Raw genomic sequence first — 22,248 nt, 5'->3', positions numbered from 1 at the left:
CAGGGAGCAGGGTGCCAGAAGGGGCAGGGTGCCAGTGGGGACAGGGGATAGGGTGTTGGTGGGGGCAGGGGACAGGGAGTCTCCGCCACACACCTCCTTTGGGGTCTCCTCCTCTCTCCACCTCCGCAGAGGAGGGAAGCCCCGGCTCGCGCTTCCTCCCGGGACACTTCCCCCCTCCCCGCAGCGGAGGGAAGCCCCAGCACGCGCTTCCTCCCGGGACTCCTCCCCCGCCACCTCCCCCAGAGGAAGGAAGCCTCAGCATGTACCTCCTCCCAGGACTCCTCCCCCCTCCACCGACAGAGGGAAGCCCCAGTGCGCATCTCCTCCCGGGACTCCTACCTACCCTCCGCCCCTTCCCACTCCTGGCAACAAGTCCCCGACGTGCCACAGACCTTGGCTGTGGTACCGAGCCGGCTGCTTGGGGCAGGGGATGGTGGTGGGGAGCAGCCAGTACACTTCCTAAAACCCCAGAAGTGACGCGCAGCTGCTGGACTTCCTTCCACCCCGCCGGAAGCTGGCACTGCCTCCACTGTCACTGGAGGTAGGTAGTGGGGCTACTTGTGGGTGGGGGGATTTGAGGGGGCCCCGAATGGCTTGCGATCGACTGGTCAAGCCCTCCCGATCGACCAGTCAATCGCAATCAACGAGTTGGTGACCACGGCTGTACAGGATCCCCCATGCTGCCCACCTTACCCTACTCCAAGCTGAGACTGGGGACTTTTTCCTGGTGAGGGCAGGGTGTGTGGTGCTGGAATACACTAAGGAGAGGGAGGCGAGCTTTAGCCTGTGCTCTCTTACCTCCAGCTCCCTCATGACCTCGTCCATAAAATCTCCTGAATTCTGTTTGTATGCGACAGCCAGTTTGATTGCATCACTGAAGAGCTGAGAAAAAAGGGAGGCCACTTGTCACTCTGGGAATGAAAGACACATCTGGGATTCCCAACTCCAGGTGAACACACACAACATTCCCCCATACCCTACAGCACCCTAGAGAAACCAGCCCTGAGATAACCCCCCTGCACCAGAAACACCCTCCCATACACTTAGGGTCTGTCTACACTACAAAGTTAATTCGAACTAACAGCCGATAGTTCGAATTAACTTTCATAAGCGCTACACAGACAAACCGCTAGTTCGAACTTAATTCGAACTAGTGGAGCGCTTAATTCAAACTAGGTAAACCTCATTCCACGAGGACTAACGCCAAGTTCGAATTAAGTAGTTCGAATTAAGGGCTGTATAGCCACTTAATTTGAACTAGTGGGAGGCTAGCCCTCCCCAGCTTGCCCTGGTGGCCACTCTGGGCACCACCAGGGAAACTTGTCTGCCTTCCTCCCGGCCCCGGAGCCCTTAAAGGGGCACAGTCCGGGTCCCTTTAAGCACAGCCCTCGGCTAGCCTGAGACAGCAGCTCCACACTCTAAGTCCTAACCTGATGCCCTGCTGGCACTGCTTCCTGCCAGCCTTAACTTCGGTTCAGGGTCCACTCAATGTGGACGTGCTATTTCGAATTAGCAAAACGCTAATTTGAATTAGTTTTTAGGTCTAGATGCACTAGTTCAAATTAGCTTAGTTCGAATTAACTAATTCGAATTAAGTTAGTTCGAATTAGTGCTGTAGTGTAGACATACCCTTAGAAGGCAGCCAGTGAAACATCCTGTCTCCCAAAGAACCCCCCCTCCTCCTTGCCCCCCCATGCAGCCTGGCACCAACCACATCTCCACAGACAAGCTTCACCTTCACTACATTGGTGCCGTCTGCAGCTGAGACAAAATAGAAGGGCAGATTGAACTTCCGGGCAAAGTTGAAGCTTTTCTGAGTCACTTTAATATCCGCTGGAGGAGCAAAGGAGAAGCAATTGGTGAGCTCTGGAACAGCATAAAGAAGGAGTCCATGCAACCTGCATGGGGGCATAACTTGCTGGCAAGGCCCCCTTCATGCAGAGCATGGTTTGAATGGGTCCCTGCAAAGGGTGGCAGGCTAAACTAAGTTAGCAAGGAAGAACATGATGGAAAAGGACCTTTTGGTTGCTGATCCAAGCTCATCACAGAGGGACCCTCACAGAGACTCTCACATCACTGGGGAACACCGGGTGCAGTGCAAAGCATGGAGCATGACTTTATCCATCCGAGCTCCCAGTACTGCATTGCTCTCTGTATTAGGGATGGCTTTCAAACATTTTTCACTAGTGCTACCAATTCAGCTCCTGTGATGCTTGCAGAATAAGAACATAAGAATGACCATCCTGGGTCAGACCAAAGGTCCATCTAGCCCAGTATCCTGTCTGCCAACCGTGGCCAATGCCAGATGCCCTAGAGGGAGTGAACACAATAGGTAAATGGTAAATTTTCAGATTGGAGAGGGGTAACTAGTGGTGTAGCCCAAAGATCAGTCCTGGGACCAATCCTTTTCAACTTATTCATAAATGATCTGGAGAAAGGGGTAAGCAGTGAGGTGGTAAAGATTGCAGATGAAACAAAACTGTTTAGGATAGTCCAGACAGAAGCAGACTGTGAGGGACTCCGAGAAGATCTCACCAAACTGAGTGATTGGGCAACAAAATGGCAAATGAAATTTAATGTGGATAAATGTAAAGTAATGCACATCGGGAAAAATAACCCCAACTATACGTACAGTATGATGGGGGCTAATTTGGCTATGGCAAATCAGGAAAGGGATATTGGAGTTATCGTGGACAGTTCTCTGAAAACTTCCACGCAGTGTGCAGCGGCGGTCAAAAAGGCAAATAGGATGCTGGGAATTATTAAGAAAGGGATAGAAAATAAGACCCAGAATATCTTACTGCCCCTGTATAAAACTATGGTACGCCCACATCTTGAATACTATGTACAGGTGTGGTCTCCTCACCTCAAAAAAGATATTTTGGCCTTGGAAAGGGTTCAGAAAAGGGCAACTAAAATGATTAGGGGTTTGGAACGGGTCCCATATGAGGAGAGGTTAAAGCGACTGGGACTTTTCAGTTTAGAAAAGAGGAGACTGAGGGGGCATGTGATAGAAGTCTATAAAATCATGAGTGGTGTGGAGAGGGCTGATAAAGAAAAGTTATTTATTAGTTCCCATAATAGAAGAACTAGAGGACACCAAATGAAATTAATGGGTAGTAGGTTTTAAACTAATAAAAGAAAGTTCTTCTTCACACAGCGTGTAGTCAACCTGTGGAACTCCTTGCCAGAGGAGGTGGTGAAGGCTAGGACTATAATAGAGTTTAAAGAGAAGCTGGATAAATTCATGGAGGTTAGGTCCATAAAAGGCTATTAGCCAGGGGATAAAATGGTGTCCTTGGCCTCTGTTTGTCAGAGGCTGGAGAGGGATGGCAGGAGACAAATCGCTTGATCATCGTCTTCGGTCCACCCTCTCTGGGGTACCTGGTGCTGGCCACTGTCGGTAGACAGGATACTGGGCTAGATGGACCTTTGGTCTGACCCAGTACGGCCATTCTTATGTTCTTATGTTTATGTTCTTATGTAGGTAATCGTCACACGATCCTTCTCCTGTCATCCATTTCCAGACAAACAGAGGCTAGGTACACTATTCCTACCCATCCTGGCTAATAGCCATTGATGGACCTAACCTCCATGAATCTATCTAGCTCTTTTTTGAACCTGTTAAAGTCATAAGAACATAACATAAGAACGGCCGTACTGGGTCAGACCAAAGGTCCATCTAGCCCAGTATCCTGTCTATCGACAGTGGCCAGCACCAGGTGCCCCGGAGAGGGTGGACCGAAGACAATGATCAAGCGATTTGTCTCCTGCCATCCCTCTCCAGCCTCTGACAAATAGAGGCCAAGGACACCATTTTATCCCCTGGCTAATAGCCTTTTATGGACCTAACCTCCATGAATTTATCCAGCTTCTCTTTAAACTCTATTATAGTCCTAGCCTTCACAGCCTCCTCTGGCAAGGAGTTCCACAGGTTGACAACACGCTGTGTGAAGAAGAACTTCCTTTTATTAGTTTTAAACCTACTACCCATTAATTTCATTTGGTGTCCTCTAGTTCTTCTATTATGGGAACTAATAAATAACTTTTCTTTATCAGCCCTCTCCACACCACTCATGATTTTATAGACCTCTATCACATCCCCCCTCAGTCTCCTCTTTTCTAAACTGAAAAGTCCCAGTCACTTTAGCCTCTCCTCATATGGGACTCGTTCCAAACCCCTAATCATTTTAGTTGCCCTTTTCTGAACCCTTTCCAAGGCCAAAATATCTTTTTTGAGGTGAGGAGACCACATCTGTACACAGTATTCAAGATGTGGGCGTACCATAGTTTTATACAGGGGCAGTAAGATATTCTGGGTCTTATTTTCTATCCCTTTCCTAATAATTCCTAGCATCCTATTTGCCTTTTTGACCGCCGCTGCACTCTGTGTGGAAGTTTTCAGAGAACTGTCCACGATAACTCCAAGATCTCTTTCCTGATTTGTCGTAGCCAAATTACCCCCCATCATACTGTACGTATAGTTGGGGTTATTTTTCCCAATGTGCATTACTTTACACTTATCCACATTAAATTTCATTTGCCATTTTGTTGCCCAATCACTCAGTTTGCTGAGATCTTCTTGGAGTCCCTCACAGTCTGCTTCTGTTTTGACTATCCTAAACAGTTTGGTATCATCTGCAAACTTTACTACCTCACTGCTTACCCCTTTCTCCAGATCATTTATGAATAAGTTGAAAAGGATTGGTCCCAGGACTGACCCTTGGGGTACACCACTAGTTACCACTCTCCATTCTGAAAATTTACCATTTATTCCTACCCTTTGTTTCCTGACTTTTAACCAGTTCTCAATCCAAGAAAGTCCTAGTTTTTTCAACATCCTCTGGCAAGGAGTTCCACACGTTGACTGTGTGCTGTGTGAAGAAAAACTTCCTTTTGTTTGTTTTAAACATCTATCTATTCATTTCATTTGGCAACCTCTAGTTCTTATATTATGGAAACAAGTAAATAACTTTTTCTTATTCATTTTTTCCACACCAGTCATGATTTTATAGACTTCTATCATATACCACTTTAATCTCCTCTTTTCTAAGATGAAAAGTCTCAGTCTTTTTAATTTCTTTTCATATGAGACCCATTCCAAACCCCTAATCATTTTTGTTGCCCTTCTCTAAACCTTTTCCAATGCAAATATATCTTTTTTGAGATGAGGCAACAACCTCTGTACACAGTATTCAAGATGTGGGTATATATGTTTCATATAGAGGGAATAAGATATTCTCTGTCTTATTCTCTATCCCTTCTTAAATGATTCCTAACATTCAGTTTGCTTTTTTGACTGTTGCTGCACACTGAGCAGATGTTTTCAGAGAACTATCCACAATGACTCCAAGATCTCTCTCTTGAGTTCTTGTAGCTAAACTAATCCCCCTCATATTGTGTGTATAGTTGGGATTATTTTTTGCAACGTGCATTACTTGAAATTTATCAACATTAAACTTCATTTGCCATTTTGTTGCCCAATCACTTAGTTTGGTTAGACATTTTTGAAGCTCTTCACAGTTTGCTTTGGTCTTAATTATCTTGAGCAGTTTGATGTCATCTGCAAATTTTGCCACCTCACTGTTTACCCCTTTTTCCACATCATTTATAAATAAGTTGAACAGGATTGGTCCCAGGACAGACCCTTGGAGGACCCCACTAGTTACCTCTCTCTATTCTGAAATCTTACCATTTATTCCTACCCTTTGTTTCCTGTCTTTTAACCAGTTATCAGTCCATGAAAGGACTTCCCTCTTATCCCTTGAGGACTTACTTTACTTAAGAACATTTGGGGAGGGACCTTGTCAAAGGCTTTCTGGAAATCTAAGTATACTACATCTACTGAATTCCTCTTGTCCACATGTTTGTTGACCCCCTCATAGAACTCTAGTAGATTAGTAAAACAGGATTTCCCTTTATAGAAACCATGTTGACTTTCCCCCAACAAATTATGTTAATCTGTGTGTCTTCATTATCTGCAATACCTGCATTACCCGGAACGCTCCCCCTTACCCTCCCACCCACAGCTCTTCCACTGTTTGTCATGGTCATTTATGGCTTCTCTGCAATCTCTTTGGGCAGAGGCCATATCACCCTATGTTTGTGCAGCACTCTGTACATGAGGGCTTGATCTGGCTGAGGCTTCTGGTACTTCTACAATACAGATTAAAAAGAGGAGCAATGTCAGGGAACCTAGTGAGCTAAGAGGGCTCTCTCAGGTGCCCAGTCTGGTGGAAGTGGCAGTTCAGGGGAGCAGAAGGGGGCAGGAAAGAGGCTGGGTGATCTCAGGACAAAGCTCAGTTAATTGTGCTGTATGTTTACATCTAAGCTGAAAACATAAGAACATAAGAATGACTATTTTGGGTCAGACCAAAGGTCTATGTAGCTCAGTATCCTGTCTTCTGACAGGAGCCAATGCCAGGTGCCACAGAGGGAGTGAACAGAATAGGTAGTCATCAAGTGATCCTTCTTCTGTCATCCATTTCTAGCCCGTGCCAAACAAAGGCTAGGAACACCATTCCTACCCATTCTGGCTAATAAGTACTGTTGGACCTAGCCTCCATGAATTTATATAGTTCTTTTTTGAAGCCTGTTAAAGTCCTGGTCTTCACAACATCCTCTTGCAAGGAGTTCCACAGGCTGACTTGCGCTGTGTAAAGAAAAACTTCTTTTTGTTTCAGAGGGGTAGCCATGTTAGTCTGTAATTCAATAAACTTTAAAAACAACGAACAGTCTTGCAGCAACCATCTATATTTTTTGGTTAGTCCCTAAACTCCTGCAGGATTATTTGTTGTTAGGTTTTTCCTTTTATTTGTGTTTTGTTTCTTTTTGTGAACAAAATCAAGTCAAAAGGCAAAAACACGCTATGGAAAGCTACCCCAGAATCCAGCTCTTTATTAGGTAAAATATGCCCTATGGACTACATCTCGAAGAAGGCTTTGGGACCAGCCATGCAGTCACTTCCATCAGCCATGTCACCAAAGGGACTATCCCATAGTACTGAAAGTCTAAGAGGCAGAAACACTCACCATCAATTTTATTGGCCACCACAATGCAGGGGATCTCTGGACGGAACTCCCTCAGCTCCTTGTACCAGTTACTCAGATTCTTATAGGTGACCTTCCTCTGCACATCAAACACCTGCCAAGGAAGAGCAACCCACAGCATAGAGCATTTGCAAAGAACTCATCTCACCATGCAAACTCACTGCCTTTCTGTTTAAACACACAGAAGTGCAGAGCTAGTGTCTGAAGGGAGGATGCTGAAAGGAGATGCTTAGATTGGACTAAAATTTTGATACCACATGCATGGAACCTCACTGTCAGAATTCATTACTGTCAGAATTGGCTTAAACCAGACACCAGCACAGGGGCTGAAAACTGGCAGGAAGGCAGTAAGAGAGATGTATGCTCAATGGGAAATTACCTTCAAGCCATTAAAAATAAACCAGCCCTTCTCCTTGCACCACTAGCAGCCTCTTGGTCCCCCCATATTGTGCTGAGTGAACAGCACTGAGGATGGGGAATGGTCTAGTGTGTTTAGTGTGTTTTGTAAGGACAGCGGTCAAGCCCAGTCTGATTTAACAAATTCATTCATGCTCTAAACCAGGGGTCTCCAAACTACGGCCCGCGGGCCGGATGCGGCCCGCGAGGCCCTCTCATCCGGCCCGTGGAGACCTTTTTGTCTACGGAAAAAAAATTACGGAAATTTACGTGTATCCTGCCAAGATCAGCCGCCGCTTACATGGACGTTATGTTTTTACCGAATTAAAATAGAGGCACGCAGTAGTGCGTTATGTTTTCCAACCGATCATTACATTGCAAAACCTTATTCGCTGCTTACTTTTTCTACTTCCGTTCACAGTCAATGAGATGATATAACGCCATCTAGTGGCGGAGTTTTTAAATGGTTTTAAATGGTTTAAATGGTTTAAATTGTTTCAAAACCCATTTGAAGCAGATGTGGCCAGTTGCCCAGATGAACTGCAGCTGGAAGACATTGAGTTGCAAGCAAATGACCTCCTTAGGGACAAGTTCAAAATAGGACTGGTGGGTTTTTACCAGTTTTTGCCCAAGGAAGACTTTCCTAATGTCAAAACTTTTACATCAAGGTACCTTTCAATCTTTGGAACAACATACCTGTGTGAACAAACATTTTCAAGAATGAAATACGTGAAGAACAATTTGAGAACAAACTTGTCCGATGATAATCTCAGGTCACTGTTGATGTTAGGGACAACAAATCTAAAGCCAGAAATGTCTGCTATTTTGGCATCCAGGAAACAATTTCACCATTCACACTAATACAGGTGTTCATGTGTAGTGTATCAATGTGTTATTAAATAATAACTGAATAAAATAATATTAAATAAATAATTAAAAACAACATCCATGTTTTGATTGTTTTTTATTTGGACCTCAAGTGTGTAGTCGGCCCCCGAACTGCTGTTTGATAGTTAATGCGGCCCTCGGGCTGAAAAGTTTGGAGACCCCTGCTCTAAACAAGGGTGTCAGTAACATGTTAATGAGGTTTACAAATGACACAAAGCTAGGGGGAGTTGAGAACAACGGTGTGGACAGAGGAAGGAGATTAAAGCTTGGAAAAGGGAACACACCAGTGGGAAGCAGCAGTGGCTGAAAGACAAGGGCAGCAAATGGGACATTACTTTGCAACTCATTCATCCTGCAGAACAGGCCAATACAGCTTTGTGCTGCATGCTCCAAGGCATCAAATCAAAGCAACAAAGGGACAGAGTCTCCCTATATGGAGGTGATGCGACTGAACCAAGAAAAGTGCATTCTGTTCTGGGTAGGATATTACTGAAAAGCTGTTGATGAAATGGACAGAGTAGAGAGTGTCAAAACTTCAGTCATCGAAATCCCCTTGAGACTGTCACTTGAATTGCTGAAATACCACCGAGCCTGTCTATCTGCTCTCTGGGGAGCCAGACCCTCCAGTCTCTTCCAGCAATGGCACAGAGTTGGAGTCACAACCTGTAGCAGAGCAGCACAGACACTGAGAGTAGATCAGCTCTGGGAAGGCTCAGTCAAAGGAACTTAACACAACACCCAGGTGCACAGTCCCAATGGGACCAGAACCCCAGATAAAGCTCATTAGTTATTGGGCCCCCTTATCAATGAAAGAGAGATATGCACAACTATTTTTCCCCCAGATAATTATTTATACTGGATTTATTAATAAACAAAAATGATTGTATTAAATATAAAAGGTAGGATGTAAGTGGTTGCAAGTAACAGCAAACAGATCAAAGTAAGTTACTAAGCAAAATAAAACAAAGCATGCCAGCTAAGCCTTATACTCAAAGACACTTGTTATATGCATTTTCTTACCCTAAGGGTACGTCTAGACTACATGCCTCTGGCGACAGAGGCATGTAGATTAGGCTACCAGACATAGGAAAATGAAGCGGCGATTTAAATAATCGCCGCTTCATTTAAATTTACATGGCTGCCGCACTGAGCCGACAAACAGCTGATCAGCTGTTTGTCTGCTCAGCGCGATAGTCTGGACGCGCAGGTGTCGACATCAAAGGTATTTGCCGATCACCCAGGTAAACCTCCTGGGATGAGGTTTATTAATTATTTAAATTGCCGCTTCATTTAAATTTACATGGCTGCCGCGCTGAGCCGACAAACAGCTGATCAGCTGTTTGTCGGCTCAGCGCGATAGTCTGGACGCACGGGTGTCGACATCAAAGGTATTTGTCAACCACCCAGGTAAACCTCATCCCAGGTTAAATAAGCCCTTTTCTGGAGGATTCCTTATTCCTACTTTCAAGTAGGAATAAAGGATCTTCCGGAAAAGGGCTTATTTTCCGGAGAATCGCGTCTACACTGGCGCTTTTCTCCGGCAAAAACCCCGAGCCGGAAAAAAGCGGCAGCCATGCAAATGCAAATGCCGCGGGGGATATTTAAATCCCCCGCGGATTTTCAATTCCGAAGTGTCTCATTAGCATCCCTTTTCCGGAAAGGGATGCCAATGTAGACATAGCCATTATGTCTACATTAGTAAACAGGTTTATACTTCAGATTTCTAACTTCAAATACAGGAATGATACATGCACACAAAGAGAATGTACACATGCATCAGATTGTACCTTTTAAATGATCTGTTAGATGAAGTACTTTGCATAAAGCATATTTGAGTTATCCTATTCATAAGCATATTTCCATAAAGACTATGGGGTGCAACATCATAAAGAGAACAACAGAAGTACAAAGGTATGGAACGAGGGAGGGAGGGAATAAATAGTAAAGCTCTATTTCACGGCCATAGGATTTGAAAATTGTCAAATTTCATGTTTTCAGCTGTTTAAAACTGAAATTTTGTCATATTGTAACCAAGCGTTCCTGACTCAAAAGGAGATGGTGGAGGGAATGAGGAGGGGGTGGTTTCGCCTGTTATGAGGAGGTCATGGGATTATCACCCTCACATCTGTGCTGCCTTCAGAACTGGACTCTGAAAACAAAAACCACAGAGCTTCCTGCAACCGCAGGTGATTCCAAGAAGTATAAGAGGGTCTAGAAGCACCCCAGGTAGGATCTCATCACTGCTAGTCTTGGCCTGCTTGGGAAGGACAATACTTGCTCTCTCTCCACATAGCCACAGAATGTGCTGCATCTCCTGCCCCACACTCAGCTGTAGGAACCTCAGAGTCTCTGCCAAGTGCCAGAGACCCAGGCGCCAATGCAGCTTTGGGGCAGGGGGACCCCCACCCCCATGCATTTTACTCTCCCCTCATCCACTCCTGGTGCTGCCCAGCCCTGGAGCTACAGCCTGGGCAGCAATCACCCTCTAGCACAGTGCTTCTCAAACTTTTTGGTCCATGGACCATCTGGCTTAATGCAAACTTTCCATGGACCATCAGTGGCTAATGGGAACTCACCATTAATTACATAATGAGGGTATGTCTACACTACAAAGTTAATTCAAACTAACAGCCGATATTTCGAATTAACTTTAATAGGCGCTACACATACAAACCGCTAGTTCGAACTTAATTCGAACTAGCGGAGCGCTTAATTCGAACTAGGTAAACCTTATTCTACGAGGACTAATGCCTACTTCGAATTAAGTAGTTCGAATTAAGGGCTGTGTAGCCACTTAATTCAAACTAGTTGGAGGCTAGCCCTTCCCGGCTTGCCCTGGTGGTCACTCTGGGCCAAGCCATGGAAACTCTTCTGCCCCCCTCCTGGCCCCGGAGCCCTTAAAAGGCCACGGTCTGGCTACGGTGCCCATGCCAGGTGCAAGCCTGCCAGCACCCAGCCAGCAGACCCTGCACCTGGCATGGCATGAGCCAGCCACCTGCTGCCACCCAGCCCTCTGCCTCTTGCCAGGACCAGACTGGCAGCTTCCAGGAGCCTGCCCGGGGCTGCAAGAGACGGGAGCCCGCCTGGTCTAGTGCGGAGATTGTAGACTTCATCCAGGTTTGAGGGGGGAGGCCTCCAACGTCCACAATCTCTGCACAAGGCACAGGAAAGTGGCCGTCTAGGGCAGGTTAGCTGCCAGCCTGGCCACCAAAGGCCACATGTGAACCCAGGAGCAGGTTTGCATGAAAATCAAGTTGGTCCAGTGAGACCCCAGACCCTGAGCCCTGAGCTTAGAACATAAGAACGGCTGTACTGGGTCAGACCAAAGGTCCATCTAGCCCAGTAGCCTGTCTGCCGACAGCGGCCGACATCAGCTACCCCGGAGGGGATGGACTGAAGAAAGTGACGAAGCCATTTGTCTGGTGCCATCCATGTCCAACCTTCCACAAACAGAGGCCAGGGACACCATTCCTACCCCCTAGCTAATAACACTCCATGGACCCAACCTCCATGACTTTATCTAACTTCTCTTTAAACTCTGTTCTCGTCCTAGCCTTCACAGCCTCCTGTGGCAAGGAGTTCCACAGGTTGACTATTTGCTTTGTGAAGAACTTTCTTTTATTAGTTTGAAACCTGCTACCCATTCATTTCATTTGGTGTCCTCTAGTCCTTATATTATGGGAACTAATGAAGAACTTTTCTTTATGCACCCTCTCCACACCACTCATGGTTTTATAGACCTCTATCATATCCCCCCTCCATCTCCTCTTTTCTAAGCTGAAAAGTCCCAGTCTCTTTAGCCTCTCTTCATATGGGACCTCTTCCAAACCCCTAAACATTTTAGTTGCCCTTTTCTGAACCCTTTCCAAGGCCAAAACATCTTTTTTGAGGTGAGGAGACCGCATCTGTACACTGTACTGAAGATATGGTGTATCATAGTTTTATACTTCCCCTCCTCCTCCTTCCCCTGACTTCCCCCTTCCAGCTCCCTCCTCCCAGGTTTCCCCCTCTCCTCTCCCAGCCTCTCTCTTCCCCTCTCTCATCTCCTTTTCCCAGGCTCCCCAGAGGTTAACCCCCCCAGTTTTGTTAAATAAAGAGAGTTTCTATTTTTGAACATACGTGTCCTTTATTTTTTATATCAGGAAGAAGGGTTAGGGAGGGGTAAATGGAAGGAGGTGAGGGAGGAATGGGGAACGAGCCCCCGATGAGGAGGACTCAGGGTGGAAGCTCTCCTGCAGGGTTTCCCGGATCCTCACATCCCACCGATTGACCCCCCCGCCCCCGGATGGCAGCCTGTGGCAAGTGCAGCTGGGCTGATGGCCGAGTGCTGTGATGTGCCAAGTGTGGGCACTCAGGGCACTCCAACACAGGACTGCTTTGCTGTCCCTCATCGAGGTAGACAAGCAAGCGGTGAACCCTGAGAACTGTATGTCCGGGGTGGGGGTTGGGTCTCTTTATGCACAGCCCTCGGCTAGCCTGAGACAGCAGCTCCACACTCTAAGGGTATGTCTAGACTATATGCCTCTGTCCCCAGAGGCATGTAGATTAGGCTACCAGACATAGGAAAATGAAGCGGCGATTTAAATAATCGCCGCTTCATTTAAATTTACATGGCTGCCGCGCTGAGCCAACAAACAGCTGATCAGCTGTTTGTCGGCTCAGCGCAATAGTCTGGACGCGCGGGTGTCGACATCAAAGGTATTTGTTGACCACCCAGGTATGCCTCTGATCAGCTGTTTGTCGGCTCAGCGTGGCAGCCATGTAAATTTAAATGAAGCGGCGATTTAAATAATTTTCCTATGTCTGGTAGCCTAATCTACATGCCTCTGGCAACAGATGCATGTAGTCTAGACGTACCCTAAGTCCTAACCTGATGGCACTGCTTCCGGCCAGCCTTAACTTCGGTTCAGGGTCCGCTCAGTGTGGACATGCTATTTCGAATTAGCAAAACGCTAATTCGAATTAGATTTTAGGTCTAGATGCACTAGTTTGAATTAGCTTAGTTCGAATTAACTAATTCGAATTAAGTTAGTTCGAATTAGTGCTGTAGTGTAGACATACCCATACAGAGTCTTGCACTTGGGATGAAGGAATCCCAAGTGCCGCTACAGGCTGCGGACTATGGATGTTAAATTTTGAATAATCAACTAATCGAGTAGTTGATGGAATTTCCATTGGCTACTCGATTAATTGATAAAGCGTGGGGTGGGGCACTCGCTATCCTCGCTGTGCCTCTACCTTTTAAATGTAGTAAGATCTGCCCATGGCTCTTACTACATTTAAAAGGCAGAAGAGCAGCAGGTATTCAAGCAGCTGTCTCTCCCTTTGAAATGTAGCCAACAATAGAACACCACTTGCCATCACCTATAGCCCTCAACTTAAACCCCTCCAACGCATTATCAATAAACTACAACCTATACTGGAACAGGATACTACCCTCCGAGAGGCTCTGGGGGACAGACCCATAGTCTCCTATAGACCATCACTTAACCTCAGGATGATTCTTATCAACAACCACAAGACATATCACACTAATACCAACCCTGGAACTTTCCCTTGCAACAAACCCCGGTGCCAGCTTTGTCCACATATTTACTCAGCTGACACCATTATTGGACCTTACCATGTTAGTTACAAGGTCAAGAACACATATTCCTGTTCATCCAGAAATACAATTTATGCCATCATGTGCCTAAAGTGTGCGTCTGCTATGTACATTGGACAAACTTCTCAGACACTTCGCCAAGGAATCAATGCACATAAAACAGACATCAGGCTCTCTCACAGAGAGAAAACTGTTGCTTGCCATTTTAACCAGACTGACCATTCCCTCAATGACCTTAAAACATGCATATTGCTTCAAAGAGATTTTAACTCCAGACTTCAAAGAGAATCCTCAGAACTGTCATTCATGCTTAAAGTTGATACTTTACGTATGGATCTTAACAAAGATGCTAATTATCTCACCCATTACAAAGATAGCTTCCCCAATTATCACCCCTAATATCATTACCTCACAGACACTAACCTTCCCGCCTCACCTCCCACCCCATTCTAAAATCTGATTTATCAATTTTACATGTGTTCACTTGTTTTTGATAGTATCACTTTGTTATATATTGTTGTGCCAATTTTCTTCCACAAATTGATCTGAGGAAGTGGGTCTGACCCATGAAAGCTCATCACCTAATAAACCATCTTGTTAGTCTTTAAAGTGCTGCATAGTCCTGTCTTTTGTTTCAGCTAGACCAGACTAACACGGCTGCATCTCTATCATTATTCTTCAAAGGGAGAGGCACAGTGTCATCTGCAAACTCTGCCGTTTCACTGTTTACTCTCTTTTCCAAATCATTTATGAATATGTTGAACAGCATTGGTCCCAGTACAGTTCTCCAGGCAATCCCACAATTTACCTGTTTCCCTTGTGAAAACTGACCATTTATTCCTACCCTTTGTTTCCTCTATTTTAATCTGTTCTTGATCCATGACAGGACAGCTTATTTTGCTTAGTAGTCTTTGGTGGTGGACTTATCTAAGTCTTTCTAAAAGTCTAAATACATTGTATCAACTGGATCACCCTTGTCCACATTGTTGACCCCCCACAAAGAATTCTCATAAATTGGCGAGGCATGATTTCCCTTTACAAAAGCAATGTTGACTGTTCCCCAACAAACCACACACATTCAGCTGTGTGTCTGAGAATTTGGTTCTTTACTACTGTTGAAACCAATTTGCTTATTACTGACAAAACAACAAATGGTCTGGTAGCACTCTATAGGCTAACAAAACTTGTAGATGGTATCATGAGCTTCCATGGGCACAGACCACTAAGGAAGTGGGCTATGCCCATGGAAGCTCATGATACCATCTACATGTTTTGTTAGTCTATAAAGTGCTACCAGACCATTTCTTGTTTTTTAAGTTTATCCTGTACAGACTAACTCGGCTATCCCCTGAAGCTTACTACTGAAGTTAAGCTTACTGGCCTGTAATAGCCAGAACTGTCCCGGGATTCGTTTAAAAAAAACTGGTGTCACATTAGGTATCATCCAGTCATCTGGTACAGATGAGGAATTAAATGGTAGGTTACAAACCACAGTTAGTAATTTTGCAATTTCTTATTTGAAATCCTTTAGAATTCCTGGATGAATAACATCAGGTCCAGGTGATTTACTACTACTGTTTATCAGTTTGTGCCAAAACCTCTCTCAACACCTCAGTCTGGGACGCTCCTCAGATTTGTCACCTAAAAAGAATGGCTCAGGTGTGGGAATCTCCTTTACATCATCTGCAGGGAAAACAGATGCAATGAATTCAGTTAATCTCTTTGCAATGGCCTTGTTTTCTTTGAATGCTCCTTTAGCATAGAATCATAGAATACTGGGGTTGGAAAAGACCTCAGGAGGTCATCTAGTCCAATGTTTCTCAACCTTTTTTTTTTTTATAAAGTACACATTTACAAAAATTATAAGTACCCCCCTTTTTTAAAACATATTATAAGTACCCCCAGTACCTACAGTTTTCAGACACACAACATTTTTTTCTACCATTGCAACACATTTGTTTAATCAACTTAATCATAGCTGGGCAGACGATGACATTTTTGGGTGTAAAAAGTACACAAATAATAAAGCACTGTAAAACTTAAAACAAAAGTTCAGTTTTCTCCAATTTTCAGTTGTGTTGATGTACCCCCCCAGATTTCTCTTGAGTACCTCTAACAGTACTCGTACCACTGGTTAAGAACACCGATATAGTCCAACACCTGCTCAAAGCAGGACTAACCCCAAATAGATGGAATCTCCATCTCTGGAGATAATTAAGAGCAGGTTAGATAGATATCTATCAGGGATTATCTAGACTCTAGACAGTACTTGGTTCTGCCATGAGAGCAGGGGATAGGACTCGATCACCTCTAAAGGTCCCTTCCAGTTCTAGTGTTCTATGATTCTAAATCATCCCAGCCAGGGCTTTAAGCCTGATCCATAGAATTTCTCAAGATGGTGATTCTACCACCTTCCTAGGCAACCCATTCCAGTGTGACCAGGGAGAGCGCAACCAGGAACAGCTAACAGGAGAGTTTGGAGAGGGAGTTCTCCAGGTAAAAGAGGAGTAAAAACGGGACCCTTGTGGTAAGTGGCTGTCTGGAGTGTGTGTTTGTGTGTGGGGGAGTTATTTGCAGTGTGCTGAGCTTGTGTTTGTCTGTTTGGTTTGTTTGTTTGTTTGGTTTGTTTGTTTGAAGGAGCTTCTAAAAGGTTTGAAATCTAGAAGCCTCTGTTAATTGGCTGAGCCTCAGTCAGGGGGAGGGGCTACCAGAGCTATATAAGCCTGTGACTCAGAGACCAGGAACAGCTAACAGGAGAGTTTGGAGAGGGAGTTTAGAGGGCACTAGTGACTTCTGTCCTTCTTTAAAACGTAACTCTTAGAATAATCTATACTCCAGAAGTTTAAAAAGAATCCCAGTTTATACTTAAACTTATTCATTACAAACATGGAGACAGAAGCCCAGCAGCAGAGTGGGGGCTATCCTGTTTATTGTGTCGAGTGTAACATGTATGATTACCTGCCCTGTGGATGGGTGGCGTATGTGTGCACCCGTTGCAAGGAGCTCCTGACCCTCAGAGACCGAGTTCGGGCTTTGGAGGACAGGGTGGCTGAACTGGAGGAGCTAAGGGAGGTAGAGAGCTATGTTGATGAGACTTTCTGGGACACTGTAGTACTGTCCCACCTCCAGTCTGAGAGCCCCAGTGTTCTTAAGGAGGATGAAAGTCTCAAGGGAACAGAGCATTTAATGGGAGCAGAGGGAAACCATCCCGTAGTTGGGACCCTCCTCCCAGAGGATGTTGCAGTATCCTCTCGCACTGAGGATACCTCTGATGGGGAGGGAATGCCAGTTAGGAAGAGGCAGGTGTTAGTAGTGGGTAATTCATAGAATCATAGGACTGGAAGGGACCTCGAGAGGTCATCGAGTCCAGCCCCCCGCCCTCAAGGCAGGACCAAGCTCCACCTACACCATCCCTGACAGATGTCTATCTAACCTGTTCTTAAATATCTCCAGAGAGGGAGATTCCACCACCTCCCTTGGCAATTTATTCCAATATTTGACCACCCTGACAGTTAGGAATTTTTTTCTAATGTCCAATCTAAACCTCCCCTGCTGCACTTTAAGCCCATTACTCCTTGTCCTGTCCTCAGAAACCAAGAAGAACAAATTTTCTCCTTCCTCCTTGTGACATCCTTTTAGATATTTGAAAACCGCTATCATGTCCCCCCTTAATCTTCTCTTTTCCAAACTAAACAAGCCCAGTTCATGAAGCCTGGCTTCATAGGTCATGTTCTCTAAACCTTTAATCATTCTTGTCGCTCTTCTCTGTACCCTTTCCAATTTCTCCACATCTTACTTGAAATGTGGCGCCCAGAACTGGACACAGTACTCCAGCTGAGGCCTAACTAGTGCAGAGTAGAGCGGCAGAATGACTTCACGAGTTTTGCTTACAACACACCTGTTGATACAACCTAGAATCATATTTGCTTTTTTGGCAACAGCATCACACTGTTGACTCATATTCAACTTGTGGTCCACTATGACCCCTAGATCCCTTTCTGCCATGCTCCTTCCTAGACAGTCGCTTCCCATCTTGTATGTATGGAACTGATTATTCCTTCCTAAGTGGAGCACTTTGCATTTCTCTTTATTAAACCTCATCCTGTTTACCTCTGACCATTTCTCTAACTTGCTAAGGTCATTTTGAATTATGTCCCTATCCTCCAAAGAAGTCGCAACCCCACCCAGTTTGGTATCATCTGCAAACTTAATAAGCGTACTCTCTATCCCAATATCTACATCATTGATGAAGATATTGAATAGTACGGGTCCCAAAACAGACCCTTGAGGAACTCCACTTGTTATCCCTTTCCAGCAGGATTTAGCACCGTTAACAACCACTCTCTGACTACGGTTATCCAGCCAATTATGCACCCACCTTATCGTGGCCCTATCTAAGTTATATTTGCCTAGTTTATCAATAAGAATATCATGCGAGACCGTATCAAATGCCTTACTAAAGTCTAGGTATATGACATCCACCGCTTCTCCCTTATCCACAAGGCTCGTTATCTTATCAAAGAAAGCTATCAGATTAGTTTGGCATGACTTGTTCTTCACAAACCCATGCTGGCTATTCCCTATCACTTTATTACTTTCCAAGTGTTTGCATATGATTTCCTTAATTACCTGCTCCATTATCTTCCCTGGGACAGACGTTAAACTGACCGGTCTGTAGTTTCCTGGGTTGTTCTTATTCCCCTTTTTATAGATGGGCACAATATTTGCCCTTTTCCAGTCTTCTGGAATCTCCCCTGTCTGCCATGATTTTTCAAAGATCATAGCTAAAGGCTCGGATACCTCCTCTATCAGCTCCTTGAGTATCCTGGGATGCATTTCATCAGGACCTGGTGACTTGCTGACATCTAACTTTCCTAAGTGATTTTTAACTTGTTCTTTGTGTATCCTATCTTCTAAACTTACCCTCTCTCTGCTTGTATTCACTACGGGTATGTCTACACTACCCCGCTAGTTCGAACTAGCGGGGTAATGTATGCATACCGCACTTGCTAATGAAGCCCGGGATTTGAATTTCCCGGGCTTCATTAGCATAAGCGGGGAGCCGCCATTTTTAAATCCCTGCTGCTTCGAACCCCGTGTAGCGCGGCTACACGGGGCTCGAACTAGGTAGTTCGGACTAGGGTCCTATTCCGAACTACCGTTACTCCTCGTGAAACGAGGTGTACCGGTAGTTCGGAATAGGCACCCTAGTCCGAACTACCTAGTTCGAGCCCCGTGTAGCCGCGCTACACGGGGTTCGAAGCAGCGGGGATTTAAAAATGGCGGCTCCCCGCTTATGCTAATGAAGCCCGGGAAATTCAAATCCCGGGCTTCATTAGCAAGTGCGGTATGCATACATTACCCTCCTAGTTCGAACTAGGAGGGTAGTGTAGACATACCCTACGTTAGGCACGCCTCCAGACTTCTCGGTGAAGACCGAAACAAAAAAGTCATTGAGCATCTCCGCCATTTCCAAGTTTCCTGTTACTGCTTCTCCCTCCTCACTAAGCAGTGGGCCTACTCTGTCCTTGGTCTTCCTCTTGCTTTTAATGTATTTATAAAAGGTCTTCTTGTTTCCCTTTATGCCTGTAGCTAGTTTGATCTCATTTTGTGCCTTTGCCTTTCTAATCTTGCCCCTGCATTCCCGTGTTGCTTGCCTATATTCATCCTTTGTTAGTTGTTAATTCGATCGTTAGAAACATAGATAGTGGGGTTTGTGATGACCGGGAGAACCGTATGGTCACTTGCCTGCCTGGTGCGAAGGTTGCGGATCTCTCGAGGCATCTAGATAGACTTATGTGTAGTGCTGGGGAGGAGCCTGTGGTCGTGGTACATGTAGGTACCAATGACGTAGGGAAGGGTAAGAGAGATGTCCTGGAGGCCAAATTTAGGCTGCTAGGAAAGAGACTGAAATCCAGGACCTCTATGGTGGCGTTCTCGGAAATGCTTCCAGTTCCACGCGCAGGGCCAGGTAGGCAGGCAGAGCTTCAGAGTCTCAATGCGTGGATGAGACGATGGTGTAGGGAAGAGGGGTTTAGATTTATTAGGAACTGGGGACACTTTTGGGAGAGGAGGAGCCTATACAGGAAGGATGGGCTCCACCTAAACCAGGGTGGAACCAGACTGCTGGCACTAAACATTAATAAGGCCGTAGAGCAGTTTTTAAACTAAGAGATGGGGGAAAGCCGATTGGTGCGGAGATGCATGTAAATCGGAGAGAGACTTCTCTTAGAGGAGAATCCGTTGATAGAGATTCTCTAAGCTGTAGTCGGAAAGAGAGGAGGGGAGAGGGCAAACCATGGGCCAGAGCTGACAAACAACTGCATACAAAGGAATCCAATGCATCAGGGAAGGGTAGACAAATAAGCAGTGGCAAATTTTTAAAGTGCTTGTACACAAATGCTAGGAGTCTGACTAATAAGATGGGTGAACTAGAGTACCTCGTATTAAATGAGGAGATTGACATAATAGGCATCACTGAAACCTGGTGGAATGAGGAAAATCTGTGGGACACAATCATACCGGGATATAAAATATATAGAAAGGATAGAGCAGGTCGGGTGGGTGGCGGAGTGGCACTGTATGTGAAAGATACTATAGAATCAAATGAAATAAAAATATTAAGTGAATCAACATGTTCCATAGAATCGCTATGGATAGAAATTCCATGCTCCAATAATAAGAAATTAGCAATAGGGATATATTACCGACCACCTGACCAGGACAGCGATACTGACATAGAAATGCTGAGGGAGATTAGAGAGGCTACCAAAATAAAGAACTCTATAATAATGTGGGATTTTAATTACCCCCATATTGACTGGATACATGTCACCTCAGGAAGAGAAGCGGAGATAAAATTTCTCAATGGCTTAAATGACTGCTTCTTGGAGCAGCTAGTGCAGGAACCCACAAGGGGAGAGGCAATTCTCGATTTAGTCCTGAGTGGAGTGCAGGATCAGGTCCAGGATATAACCGTTACAGGACCGCTTGGGAATAGTGACCATAATATAATAACATTCAACATTCCTGTGGTGGGAAGAACACCTCAGCAGTCCAGCACCCTGGCATTTAATTTCAAAAAGGGGAATTACGCAAAAATGAGGAGGTTAGTTAAACAGAAATTAAAAGGCACAGTGACTAGAGCCAAATCCCTGAAAGCTGCATGGAAACTTTTTAAAGACACCATAATAGAGGCCCAACTTAAATGTATACCCCAAATTAAAAAACATAGCAAGAGACCTAAAAAAGAGTCACCGTGGCTTAACCACCATGTAAAAGAAGCATTGAGGGACAAAAAGGTATCTTTTAAGAAGTGGAAGTCCAATCCTAGTGAGGTAAATAGAAAGGAACATAAACACTGTCAAATCAAGTGTAAACATGTAATAAGAAAAGCAAAAAAAGATTTTGAGGAACAGCTAGCCAAAAATTCAAAAAGAAATAACAAAATGTTTTTTAAGTACATTTGAAGCAGGAAGCCTGCTAAAAAAAACCTGTGGGTCCCCTAGATGATCGAGCTATAAAAGGAGCAATCAAGGACGATAAAGCCATTGCGGAGAAAATAAACAATTTCTTTGCTTCAGTCTTCATGGCTGAGGACGTTAGGGAGATTCCTGAATCTGCACCGTCTTTTGTGGGTGATGAATCTGAGGAACTGTCCCGGATTGAAGTGTCATTAGAGGAGGTTTTAGAACAAATAGAAAAACTTAATGTTAACAAATCTCCGGGACCGGATGGCATTCATCCAAGGGTCCTAAAAGAACTTAAATGGGAAATTGCTGAGCTATTATCTGTGGTTTGTAACCTATCCTTTAAATCGGCTTCCGTACCTAATGACTGGAAGGTAGCCAACGTGACACCAATATTTAAAAAGGGCTCTAGAGGCGATCCTGGCAACTATAGACAGGTAAGTCTAACTTCAGTACCGGGCAAATTAGTCGAAACAATAGTAAAGAATAAAATTGTGAAGCATGTAGAAGAACATAATTTGTTGGACAAAAGTCAACATGGTTTCTGTAAAGGGAAATCTGTCTTACTAATCTGTTAGGGTATGTCTACACTACCCCGCTAGTTCGAACTAGCGGGGTAATGTATGCATACCGCACTTGCTAATGAAGCCCGGGATTTGAATTTCCCGGGCTTCATTAGCATAAGCGGGGAGCCGCCATTTTTAAATCCCCGCTGCTTCGAACCCCGTGTAGCGCGGCTACACGGGGCTCAAACTAGGTAGTTCGGACTAGGTTCCTATTCCGAACTACCGTTACTCCCTAAAAATGGCGGCTCCCCGCTTATGCTAATGAAGCCTGGGAA

General features: G+C 44.9%; 1 protein-coding gene across 5 annotated transcripts in view; it reads right to left on the bottom strand.

Annotated features, from left to right (window-relative positions):
• The window catches only part of LOC102453896 (RAB, member of RAS oncogene family like 2A), a 70,704-nt gene that overhangs the window by 1,901 nt on the left and 46,555 nt on the right, over nt 1–22,248 (bottom strand). For all 5 annotated transcript variants that reach the window (XM_075918369.1, XM_075918368.1, XM_075918370.1 and 2 more), the window contains 3 exons: nt 7,032–7,143; nt 1,736–1,833; nt 799–882 (listed from right to left, as the gene is read on the bottom strand). In XM_075918369.1, coding sequence (XP_075774484.1) covers nt 799–882; nt 1,736–1,833; nt 7,032–7,143 — 294 coding nt within the window. The remainder of the gene's footprint in view (nt 1–798; nt 883–1,735; nt 1,834–7,031; nt 7,144–22,248) is intronic.

This window comes from Pelodiscus sinensis, unplaced genomic scaffold, assembly GCF_049634645.1.
Source record: "Pelodiscus sinensis isolate JC-2024 unplaced genomic scaffold, ASM4963464v1 ctg78, whole genome shotgun sequence".
Classification (NCBI taxonomy): Eukaryota; Metazoa; Chordata; order Testudines; family Trionychidae; genus Pelodiscus; species Pelodiscus sinensis.
Note: the sequence above shows the minus strand (reverse complement) of the source record. Positions and strands in the feature narration are given on the sequence as shown.